Below are 12,651 nucleotides of genomic sequence, written 5' to 3' on the forward strand. Positions count from 1 at the left end.
TTGATTCAAAGATATAAATATACAAAGTGTTTTCAAAAAGTAAAATAACTTTTCAAATTTTGAGGGCAACATATATTTGGTATGCTCTTAGTTTTTGTTTTTTTTAATTAGTAAACTTGCCACGAACATATATATTACCCGTTTCAGCTATATAATATGTTTAGTTTGTTTATGAAAGACATAAGGGTTATAAGTATTCTGATTGTTAGGTGATTTTTTGCTATTGAATAACATAAATCAAAGAATTTGCTACAAACTTTGCGTAAGAAAATGTTATTAAGTGCTCCAAAAATACCTGAAACGTTGGCAATGGCATACAGTAAAAATGTTTTGAGTAAAAAAAATACTGTACAATCTCTTACAAAATGCCCGAGAAGATACAAATGGCAAATGTAGTTTTTGTCACTGTTTTTTTCTACTACCGTGGTTTAGTACATCAGGAGGTCTTACCATATGGTCGAAAGGTCAATAATGAGTAGTATCTTGAAGTTTTGCAGCGTTTGCAAGAAGTAGTACGAAAAAAACGACCAGAATTGTGTAAAAACAATTCATGGCTTTTGCATCACGATAATGCCCTGCTCACTCATCTTTACTTGTGAGATTTTTTTGGCTAAAACAAACACCATAATCATGTCTCAGCCACCATATTCACCGGATTTCGCACGTTTGACTTTCTCTTGTTCCCAAAACTGAAAAGATCTATGAAAGAAAGGATATTTGCAACGTTTGAGGAGATAAAAACTGCATCGCTGGAAAAGCACAAGGTTATTTCAAAAAGTGCCTATGAGAAGTGCTTCGAGGATTGGATTGTTGGCACAAGTGTATTGTATCTGAGGATGATTACTTTGAAGGGGACAACATAAATATGGATGAATAAATAAATATTTTTCCTAAAAAATAGAAAATATACTTACTTTTTGAACACACCTTGTACATACAAACAGATAACCCTGTCTTCGGTATTATAGATTCTTTGTGTAAAAAAGTACACTCATAATTATTCATTTTTAACCCAATATTTTGGATATATAAAAAGTTTTTTCGCTTCAATTGAAAAATTAATTATTGAAGTAATTTTCTTGAATTGAAGTATATTTTGATTCGCTATTAATCATTTGCACTTGACCCAATCACATGGAATCTCCAGATGCCAAGATTTAGATTTTTTTTTCCTTCAAACATATATCTTGAATACAAAATGTAGTATATTTGTATAATCCCCAATATACCTCTGCACCAAATTTGTAAAAAAAAAACAATAATAAAAACAAAACATTAAAAAATACATTTTTTTATGATATTCAATTTTTTTTTCTTTTAAGTTAAAATATTTTCCTCAATGCTGATTTCATTTGTTTCATATATAACCCCAACTTTTTGTCTAGATATACAATGTTTAGCCTCTGATAATTATATCTATAAATATTGTGTAGATATTACTCCTTTAAAAAACTGCTATTGCCTGATTTCAAATTCTTAAATTTATTTTCTTATTATGTAGAACAAATGTAAACAACGTATATTGGCAATATCACCTATTTTTCATGATTAATTTATTTTTTAGGTTATACGTCTTTTGGTATGTTCAGCAATATTCTATTATTGAAAAAAAAAATGGGAATAAAAAATGAATTTAGGGGAAAACTCAATAAAACTTAAAACTTTTGAAAAATTGTTTATTCTTTTAAATTAGTGTTTTTTACAAAATGCAAGATTTGAAAGTATAATCAATTTCTAAGTTTTTTAAAGAATTTTCTCCTAAATCGACTTTTCTTTCTATTTTTCAATATTAGAAAAACTTGGAGCGCACCAAAAGACGTGTATGTATTATTTTTATCTGTTAACACAAACCAACAATGTAATAAAAATATAAACTAGAGAAAGGAATGTGGAAGAAAAGAAAAAAAGTTTATTTTAGACATAATTTTTATCAATATCTTGTTATTAAGATAAACTGGCAAATTGGCAAACCAATCAGCCTAAAATTTGGCAAGTGAATAATTAACTCCATCTTTGGTAACCTATTCAATTAAATTTTCCCTTGCAAAAGCAATGAAGGAATATGTTTTCTAGGCTAGGGTTGGGCGGGGCGCAAGAAGATGGATAATTGAGGATTGCTTTCAGTCTACACCTACATCGTACACATATTTCGTATAAAAGGGGCCTCAACTAAAAATCAATTAGTTTATGGGGTTCTTGGGATAGTAAAGTCTGGAAACCCCTGGATTAAGAAATATAGTTATCATAGTATAGGAGCCCGACTTAGTTACGGACGTGGATTCATAATCTTCTCCCCTCCCCCCTTCCCTCTTTTATTTACACCGTTTGGTGCTTAAAATTACTTTTAGAAATCCATTAGAAGACTGTAGCTACTTGAAACTCAGATACAACTGTATCATCCTGGCAATGTAAAAAAATCATTGGAAAACGCTGCAATTACACAAAAAAAATGACTTATGGATTTCAGCTAATTTATCTTTTATAACATGCATTGCATTTTATTTAAATACTCTATAAAGGGGGAAATCCCATGAACCGAGAACGATAAACAATATATTGCAGTCTCAGTTCCGGTCCTAGAACCGGAACTGATTGAACCGCAAGACCGATAAAGGCACAATCTTGATTAGAAATAATAGTGAATTGTTAAAAAATTTGATGATATGATCGTTCTTGTATGATATTTTCATACATTTACAAGGCCTAAAAAAATCTGTTAAGTAAAAGTTTATAAAAAAGTAAAAATAAATTGAGCTTTTGGAGAATTTCAAGTGGATATTATGTCTTAAATGTTATTAGAAAGATTTAGAAAGTCTCTTTCTTTATTGATGTAGTGTATATTTTTTTTCCACCCTTCGTTGATGTGAGCTGAACAACTACATTTATGTGTGTAAGTATGTAAGTATCCTCATTTTAAATGTCAAAGATCTATGCATTCTTTTCACTTATGTAGGTGTTTGACTCATAAAATTTAAGTTTGTGTTGGATATACATAGGTATAAAACAGAATATAATAAATAATTTATAAAATATAATCATAAAAATAAAATATAAGACTTTTAAGCATAGCAATTCAACCAATTTTATATGATTTCTTATTTCATTTTTTTAAAATTCATAAAGACTATGACATTTACTTCCAAAAGTTTTTTCCCCAATAGAATCAGGACCTTTCTCCATTCACTCAAAATTAAATTCCTTTAAATATTATATCCTGCCTATAGACCCTCGTATTGCTGAATATTTTAAGGAGGGAAAATTATTTTTTGTGCGCGGAATTTATATTTATATATACATTTTTTTTTTTTTTTTTTGAATTATTCATGGGCTTATATTTTTAAAGGTTAAAGACTCTCATTGTTGATAAACTTCAGTCCTTACTCCTGAGTTTCAAAAGCAACAACATCTTCCTCAAGTAGTGATATTGTGAGTGAGTTTTATTTTTTTTCTAAATTATTAATTCATCTTTAGAATTATGTGAATATTTTATGAAAATTTAATTCAGAGAAAATTTTTATTTTGATTTGTAATTTTATTAGAATATATTTATTGTTCACGAATAGTTATATATTCCTTCCAAGTCACAGGATGCTTTTAAAATAATTCAAAGTATAAATTACTTAGAATTTAGAAGCAATTATCAAAGCATTTAAATCTTCCTATTGAAAGGGTTTTGAACAATATATATAACTTATTTTTATTCGCCAATGTAAGAAAATAGGAAAAAATAGAACAGTTTCATTCTATAAGCTTATATTTTAAACCTATTCAAATATCAAATAGTTGAGCTTTATTTTTTTTTTAATTGAATGCCTAATTCTACAATTTTAAAGTAATTTAAGATGCATTATTTCCTAGTATATATACATATGCATATATATATTTCATGAGCATACTATTTTCTTTACCTCATTTAGCAAACAGTTGAGTCATGGATGCCATCAAGAAAAAAATGCAGAGTCTCAAGACTGAGACAGAAAATTCTCTTGCCAGAGCCGATCAGTTGGAATCAGAGGCACATGATGCAAATAAAAGGGCTGAAAAATTTGAGGAGCATGTGAGTAAATAATTGTTCAAGCATTTTCCTTGTAAACTATGAATGTTTTCGCCATAATAGGTAAGGGATCTCCAAAAGAAAATGCAACATGTTGAAAACGATTTGGACGTAACGATTGAGAAGCTCTGTACAACAAATGTCAAGTTAGACGAAAAAGAAAAATCTTTTCAATCTGCTGAGGGAGAAATTCAGGCTTTGAATCGTAAATTGGTGTTGTTGGAAGATGAACTTGAAAGGAGCGAGTCTAAGTTAGCCACCACTACTAGTCAATTGAGCTCAGCATCCAATAGAGCCGATGAAATTAATCGGGCTATTAAGATCCTAGAAAATAAGAATATGATCGATGAAGGTCGTGTAGATATGTTAGAATCCCAAACAAAAGAGGCAAAACAAATGGTCGAGGAGAGTGATATCAAATACGATGAGGCTGCACGTAAATTAGCCATGGTTGAAGGAGATCTTCAAAGAGCGGAAGAGAGAGCTGAAGGAGGTAGATTGTTTAATTAATAAAAGCGGATTGTTTTTAATGATAACTTAACTCATAGGCGAATCAAAGATTGTTGACTTGGAAGAAGAGCTACGTGTTATCGGTGAAAATTTGAAAAACCTTGAGGTTGCTGAAGAAAAAGCCCAACAAAGAGAAGAAGAATACAAGAAAACGATACGAATACTTACAGATAGACTAAAGAATGCTGAATCACGGTATTTATATCTGTGTATATGTATAATAGTTCAACATTATTAACAAATAATACTTTTCAGAGCTGAATATGGGGAAAAGACAGTCCAAAAATTAAATCTCAGAATCGACAATATTATGTTTGATTTGGTAGCAGAAAAAATGAAAACACAGAACGTCAATGATGAACTTGATCAAACGTTTGAGCTTTTTGTTACACATTAAATAGTTATACCTTTTCTTCCTTTCGAAAAAAAAAATCCTTAACTCCTATTATTACGAAATGTTGTGTTGATAACTTATAACAATCCTTTGAAAAGATTTAATAAACAGATGAAATGACTGGCAATTTATATAAGTCTAAACATTTTTTATAATATCATATTAAGTATAAAATTTTATAATAAGTTTATTACATAAGTCATACAATGATATTTTCATTCTTGGAAAATCTTTTAGGTATCACATCAATTAATAGTTGAAGCATTATTACGAATTTGTATTATGTTTTTTGATATAAAGACTGGTTTAAGAGAAACATTTAAATTGGAAATCTTTGAGCATTTTTATAGATTTTATAGGTTACATGAAATGTACTCTTTTTTTTTTTTTTAGTTCTTTTTCTCTGGCTTTGAACCAAATAATATTACAATTAAATACAATGTTAAATTCTAAAGTAAATAATTTTATTTTTATGTGGATTTCCGTTTTGGTTTATCTTACCCAATGTTGACTCAACCCTATAAAAAGAGGGGAAAAAATCATTACAAAAATGGTGGTATTCATATTTGATAATTTGAAAACTAACTACTGTTGCAGAATCAACTTGTAGATTAATAATAAGGTTATATAGGTTTATGTAACTTAAAAACCGTGCGCGGAAAACTGCCCTGGGGAAAATTGTCATTCAGTAAAATTGCCAGGGAGAAAATTGCCCGTATTTTGATCAAATTTCATGATGAATAATAACACATTATTAATTCGTTTAATATTATTTATGACAAATATCTGAACATATTTGTTTGTTCCATCCCACGAGAGAGTACATTCAAGTGTGAGTAATGTTATTGCAATACAATTTCATTGCATTTTTTGAAATTCAATCCAATCTTCTAATAAATGGATAGAGAGATTTGGTAAGGTGGGGGATATAAATAGCAAAGGACCTCTTAAAATATAATTGAATACTCTCCACCCTCGGATTGGCCAATGTCCCGGGGTAGTGTGGGATTGTTACAAACCACCGCCAATTCATCCAATACTTCAAGGAACTCCTCTAATACCAAAAACTAGTTCAAATCCCTTGGGTTAGCCGGGGTCCTGGGGTAGTGTGGGATAATTAAAAAAACACCGCTAAAACATCGCATACATCCAAAGAACCTTTCTAATACCAAAAAATAGCTTAGTTTTGGTAGTTTTTAAGGATCCAGAGGTACCCTCAAGTATCCTGCGCAACCTGAGAGCTTGGAACTATTTTTTTTATATTAGAAGGGTCCCTTGGATGTATATGATGTTTTGGCGGTGGTTTTTAGCTATCACACACTACCCCCAGGACCCCAGCTAGCCCGATTCTAAAAAAGTTTAGAAAGTAAAAAAGAGTTCAAAAATGGATCTGAGCTGTTCTACGAATAGTATTGATATATAAATTGACTACATTTAATCTAATATAAACATTTTTTTTTTCTTAATTTCACATTTATGTAATTATTTCAATGTTTTTGTAAAGTATTGACGCGATATCTCAACTGATCAGGAAAAAATATATACTACAAAATAGGTATATGTGTTGTGATAACATAAAAACAAGCTGGGATTTTTTTCATGAAACAGAGAAAAACGCATTATAAGTTTTTTACTTCAATAAAACCCCGAATAGGATTTTTTAAAGAGCCAAATACAATATTAAACCACTGAAAAACTTTCTAACAAGTTATTAATATGATTGATATTTGTTTCAATTTTTACAAAAACATAATATATTGAAGTTCAGTCAATTTAATGGTGCGGTATTTGAACCTTAAATCAAAATTTGATATCCTCAATATAATCAATTTCAGTTGGTCAGGCTTGTTTTTAACCATCTAATCCCTTGCTTTTTTTTCATTTTCTTGCAACGTGAATACATATACATTCTTCTTTAAAAAAAAATTTACGGTATGACGTCTCAGTATTTTTTATTATCAGTATTACAAAATAACCGACATTTATCAGGTTCAGTTAACCTTAAAAACGCAGCTATTAAGGACTTTATTACTTTTTGAATTAATATAAATTATAGTACGCATATCAAGGTATACGGATATCATACTGTTGCAATACTGAGAAAATGTCAAGTCAAAAAATTAAATTAGGTATGTAAAGTAAAATTTATATCAAACTGCCAAATCTTTAAAATAAAATTACACATTTTTAGAGAAGGACATTGGTCTTTAATTTAAGGTTATATAAACTTAAAATATAACAACTGAAAAGACAAAATTGGCCCTAAATCTCCTAAGCTCTACATTGGAATGGCAAATTGTTGAAAAACCTGCCAGAAAAAAAGAATGGTCGATATCGTACTTATAATTATATCTGCATTCGGTACTAGTCAACTTCAGGTTGTTCTTAAGTTCATCTCTGGAACTGGTAAGACCCAGGCAATAGCTATCTACCAACTGCTACAATATTGTGATGTCAAATTTTTGGTGGGATCACTATGTTTTTATACAACAGCTAGCAACAATAGTCCTATCAATGGTGCATATACATTGCTTGAGTCAAAAATGGAATGAAATCTTCCATAATTATCCTTTCGACATCATACACTTAAATTGTCTTTATCAGAGATTATTCTCCATTTGTATGGGTTCCTCATCTAGACCTGATATTCATGTTTTTAAAAGTTTCAGAAAGAGTGGGAAAAATGCGAAAAAAGAGACTTTAAGTCGGCCATGACGAATGATTTAAAAGTTATTTCATATATGAGGGATAAAATAAGTGACTTTGTTAAAATAAAACTTAAATGTATTCAAGTAATAAATGACTATAAAGAGTAGTTAGAACTTGTTATCATTTTTTGGGGGGGAAATCTTACTCAAAGTATACAATTTATTGCACCAGACTTAAATAATATTGGGAAACTATTATCAGCAAAATTTGTTTTAAAAAACCCCATACACTTTTTTATATGTTTGTGCAAAACGAATAATTTCCTTCAAGCGGGCCCTATAACTTTGAATTAAAGATATGACTATCAGCGGCATGTTCAATCAATAAACAACTAAAATGTGTTAATGAAAGGGGGGTTACTCTGATAAAAAAATTCAACACCTTCATTACTAATATTGAAGAGCAGAAACAGTATTTAAAATTACAAGTAGTCAAGGACCATCGAAAGAGATTTTCCAATTTAAAAAAAAAGTGCATTAATAAAAAAGGACTTTAGAAACAGCTTCAATATTGACAACACTTATTTTATTCTAATAAGATAAAATTTTATCAAAATATTGTTTCATTTTTATAAAAAAAAATAGAAGATTATTTAAAAAAAATTTATTATAATTTTTTTAATGAAATACTGAAACAAAAGGAGCTAAAAAAAATTTAAATAAAAGATCAAAGCCCCTCTGTTTATATTGTGTGTTTTTAGCATACAGATTTGGCAATATTGCTGTTTGATAAAAAATATAAAGATAGATAATACACGCTTAGAGTAATAGGTTTTTTTTTAAATCCTTCAATCTTACTTCGTTTTAAATCAAAGAGACTAATTTAAGAACAAAGTAATTTAAATATTTTGTAAAGTTAGTCTACTATTTAAAAAAAGTTATAAAATACATTTAATCAAATCTGGTTGTGGTGGGAGGATATCAAAAGAAAAAGACAATTATTTTGAAAAAGGGCGGTGGGGGGGGACCTCTAAGACTTTTTCAAAATTGTTCAAAATTTGTCAGTCTTCGTTTTTTACGCAAATTCATAGTTTAAGTATATTAGAGCCCAACATTTCAAATTTGTTTATGTATGTACCGGTCTAATATATCGGGCTGTAAAGTGTAAGCATTTTCCGTATATATAGAAAAAATCTACATACATTCTTTTCTTGGTTATTATATTTTTCAATCCTATCTCGATGTGAAGAAAATAAAAAAACTAGCAAGAAACCGTATCACTGAAGGACCTATTTTTTTTTTAATGGTGAACAATATCCGACATACCGGGCCGTGCAGAATTATTTACTGATTTTTGTTCAGAACATATCGCGGACAATAATGACATTTCGAATGACTTGAGAAACAATTTATTCATACATTTTTAGAATAATAAAATATTTTGTGATCAAATTTAATCAATATAGCCACCATTTGATTCAATTACTGGTCACTCTGAAGCTGACAGTCTTGCTGTGTAATCAGCGTCCATGGAGGCCCAGTCCTGGTTGACAGCAGACTTTAAGGTATTAATGTTCTTGTGTCGTTTTTTGCAGGCCTTGGTCTCAACGTGTGACTTGCTGGCTCTGAGTGTAAAAAGTCGGCGTCCATGGAGGCCACCCCAAGAGACCCAGCATCATCACCTCCGCTGTTAATCTGTAGCAGGATGCTTTGTTGTGCTTTTGCCACATAGCGGTGCTTATCTTGCACATCTCCAAAGCTCACAACACGGTCATTTTGCCTGTTGAAAACAGGATCGACCGTAAAAGTTTTCTCATCTGAAAAAATGATGATGCGTCCAGATGAGCTCTTGATATCATTCAAGATTTTCTTGGAACGCGCAAGTCTGACTTCTCGCTGACGTTCAGTTAGCAGAGGGCGCTCAGTACGCCTCAGGGACTTTCCTCCAGCCCTTTTCGATGCCCTTGAAACAGTTGATCTCGACTTTCCCATCTTTCTGGCCATGTCGGCAATGGACCTGTTGGGAGTCCTCTTGAACACTGCCTCCTTGCTTGTTGAGACAGTGGGCTTCCTGCCAGCCCCAGGGAATGCTTGAGATCACCCCAGCCTCCAAGCGCTTGGAAACGTTGTAAATTGTCTTCAACGAGACCCCAACCTTAATGTTCTTATGAGGCACTTAATGTTGTTATGAGGCACATGGTCCCGCGCTCAGGAGGGCTCATAAACTAAGCAATTAGGAAATAATCCTCTTTGTTTCCTGATTGGACATGGTCTCATTCGTGTGGACAAATGTAAGTTGAATTATAGATCTGTCTCAAAGAATAATATGACAAGCATCTTCAAGGTTAGACTAATCAGCTTGGTCAAACTGTATGGCCAATACCATAGCATTTAAAGATGAATGAAACCTCCTGCTCCTTATATAACCCAAGTACCATTGATTCTGACGCAGCATTAATTTGGAGAAATTTACTGCCAGTTACAAGTTTCAACAGGGTGTATTTTCTTCAGTACATATTCAAGAATTGTGGGAGGATCTACAATTCAGTCCTATATGCTTTCGTGGAGTGTCAAGCGTTATCAGCTCTGTTGAGTTTATATAGGGATAATGCTGAGTTCTTGGGATTGATGGGTTTGCCTTCAAACCACACGAAAGTCCATATTTTTCCGAGATTCCTATGCAAAGGAATTCCAGCCCGAAAATCCGTGCAGTAAATTATTAATTAATAAGATATAAAGCACTTATAGCAAGTTGTCTTACTTCTGGCTATAAACTGCGATTTGGGGAAATTAGGAAGGTAATTATAGTATCTACAACATCTACAATTTTCTTTGCTTATTCCTAGAGGAAATACCTTGTAATGGGATTCCACCTCAGATGTTATTTGGTATTTTCTTTCTTGGCTGGTTCAATATTATCATAAACTAATGATAATTATAGATGGATTGCGGAAAAGTACAGAATTATATGAAAAATGTATTTCGAATCTTTTGTTAATATAACTATTAGCATTCTTTAAATCTAGTTTTCAGTTGTAGCTGAGTTGTGTATGTTTCGCGGTTATATGGGTATTTTTGGTTTTAGAAAGTGATTATAACCATTACATGTTTCATAGGAATATATATGGAAGGCTGAGCTATAATTGAGGCGTGGATTTTAAACTAAAGTTTTTATTTATGAAATTTTTATTTTTGCATTCCCTTTCATTTCTTAATTTTTCTTAATGTAATGTACATATGTTTGAAATGTATTATTGTGAAATAAAATCCATAATATATATGTTTCTATAAAGAAAGAAAACGATGGGGGCTTTGAAAGCAAGGATAGAAGTGGCAAGAAATCCATTATTTATTTAAATGACCTCAAGAACATAATTGGAGAAGTCAAAGTGGCAACCTTATAACCCAGATGTTAATCTTCTTGATTATTCAGATTTGCCACTTGTTGAGAACATTATGGAAGTGTGAAGTCAATGAAGATAGCTGTTGACTAGGCTTACATGAAAATATATGAGGACTATATCCTTAAGTCCTGCGTCTCCTCCTAAGGTTTTATAACTAAGATTATAACTTCCATAGTAACAGCCAATATGAATAGAGTTGAAAAGAGAAATAGCTGACGGTATTCGATATAGTTTTGTATAAAACAATATTTTTGTAACATACGAGTATATTGTAAGAAATATATATAGCATTCAAGAATAATAAGCGTACTGTGTAAATGTTGAGTTTCCACCCAGTATTCATCTAGAGAAAATGAGAAAGCCTTTACAACTTTCTCTTCTATGATGTCATACCCAAATCATAACAGAGTAAAAAAAAATTTAAACAGATATTGAAGCCTCCATACGAACAACGCAATTAAAAAAATCATCTTTCGAATTCGGAAATGACGGAACCACAACAAAACACACTCCATTCCCTTTCATTAACCAAAAATGTTTTTCTATATGTGCCAAACATCATCGGATATTTGCGAATCCTTTTTCTATTGATAGCAATAGCGACAATGCAGTCATACTATACTGTTTGTTCGTTTTGCTATGGATTAAGTGTGGCATTAGATATGGTGGATGGCTTCGCGGCTCGAACCTTTAATCAATCAAGTCGTTTTGGAGCACTTCTTGATATGCTTACAGATCGTTGTGGAACAATGGCGCTCCTCCATACCCTTGGAATATTCTACCCCTCGTATTCATTTTTCTTTTCTCTGTCAAGTATTATTGACATATCCATGCATTGGATCCATTGCCATGTGTCTGTAGTCAAAGGGCAGATCTCACACAAAACAGGGCTAAAGGACTCAACCACCACCCCATTCATTCTACGTTACTATTATGAGAACAAGCCCTTTCTCACATTCATGTGTTTTATCAATGAAGTTTTTTATAGTTCACTCTATATGTCACACTTTACGACTGGAAGGTTCTACATCTTTTATATCCTTTCTGTAGTCGCTTTCCCTTTTGCTATGTTTAAAAGCGTATTGGCTTTACTTCAAGGTTATGTTGCTGCAATGAAGGTTGTGGAAATTGATATCAAAGAGAGACACACTCAATGAAACAAGACAGGCGATTATCATGAATGTTTAATCAATTAATACACATATTAATCTAAATAGTTACTTTCCTATTTATTTAGTTAGTTATTTCCATATTTATTCCTAATTGTTCATAAATTTGAGTTACCTATACGATAATTATAAACGTGTTATATATTCATAAGTTACTGTGTCAGAATAAAAAACTTTTGAATTCAAAAAAAACATTTATTCGCTTGAATTTAAAAGTACGAACATACCCATGCCTGCTCAAAATGTTCAATTTTTTTTTGGAAATAGTATTCATAGTACAAAAATGGTTTGTTTTTGTTAAAAATTGTTTAAATCCAATATTTTTGAGCTGTTGCTGTGTAATTCTGTGTATTTTTTTATTCAATGTGAATGACTGATTTTATTGATCTTTCTATAAAAAATGAATAATTTTCTTCATAGAACACTTCTCAAATTATTTTTTTATTTTTCGGAAAATAAGTGGTTTTAGCAT

The 12,651-nt window shown here is 31.1% G+C and overlaps 2 protein-coding genes across 4 annotated transcripts; both read left to right on the forward strand.

Moving 5' to 3' along the window:
• The first annotated feature begins 3,337 nt into the window (after positions 1-3,337).
• LOC121129223 (uncharacterized) lies at positions 3,338-5,085 on the forward strand. 3 transcript variants are annotated; one of them, XM_040724926.2, is made up of 5 exons: positions 3,338-3,430; positions 3,918-4,057; positions 4,118-4,547; positions 4,603-4,759; positions 4,820-5,085. In XM_040724926.2, exons 2-5 carry the CDS (start codon positions 3,932-3,934, stop codon positions 4,959-4,961), a joined length of 855 nt encoding a protein of 284 aa, XP_040580860.1. In that variant the 5' UTR covers positions 3,338-3,430; positions 3,918-3,931; the 3' UTR covers positions 4,962-5,085. The 3 variants fall into 3 exon arrangements, with proteins under 3 accessions (XP_040580860.1, XP_040580859.1, XP_071749412.1); XM_040724925.2 differs by having other exon boundaries at positions 3,338-3,426; XM_071893311.1 differs by having other exon boundaries at positions 3,396-3,477.
• A 4,839-nt stretch (positions 5,086-9,924) lies between these two features.
• On the forward strand, positions 9,925-12,371 carry LOC121129780 (CDP-diacylglycerol--inositol 3-phosphatidyltransferase). Its single transcript, XM_040725507.2, has one exon. The coding sequence runs from the start codon at positions 11,496-11,498 to the stop codon at positions 12,165-12,167; it is 672 nt and encodes a 223-aa protein (XP_040581441.1). The 5' UTR covers positions 9,925-11,495; the 3' UTR covers positions 12,168-12,371.
• Positions 12,372-12,651: the final 280 nt, after the last annotated feature.

This window comes from Lepeophtheirus salmonis, chromosome 14 (assembly GCF_016086655.4).
Source record: "Lepeophtheirus salmonis chromosome 14, UVic_Lsal_1.4, whole genome shotgun sequence".
Taxonomy (NCBI): domain Eukaryota; kingdom Metazoa; phylum Arthropoda; class Copepoda; order Siphonostomatoida; family Caligidae; genus Lepeophtheirus; species Lepeophtheirus salmonis.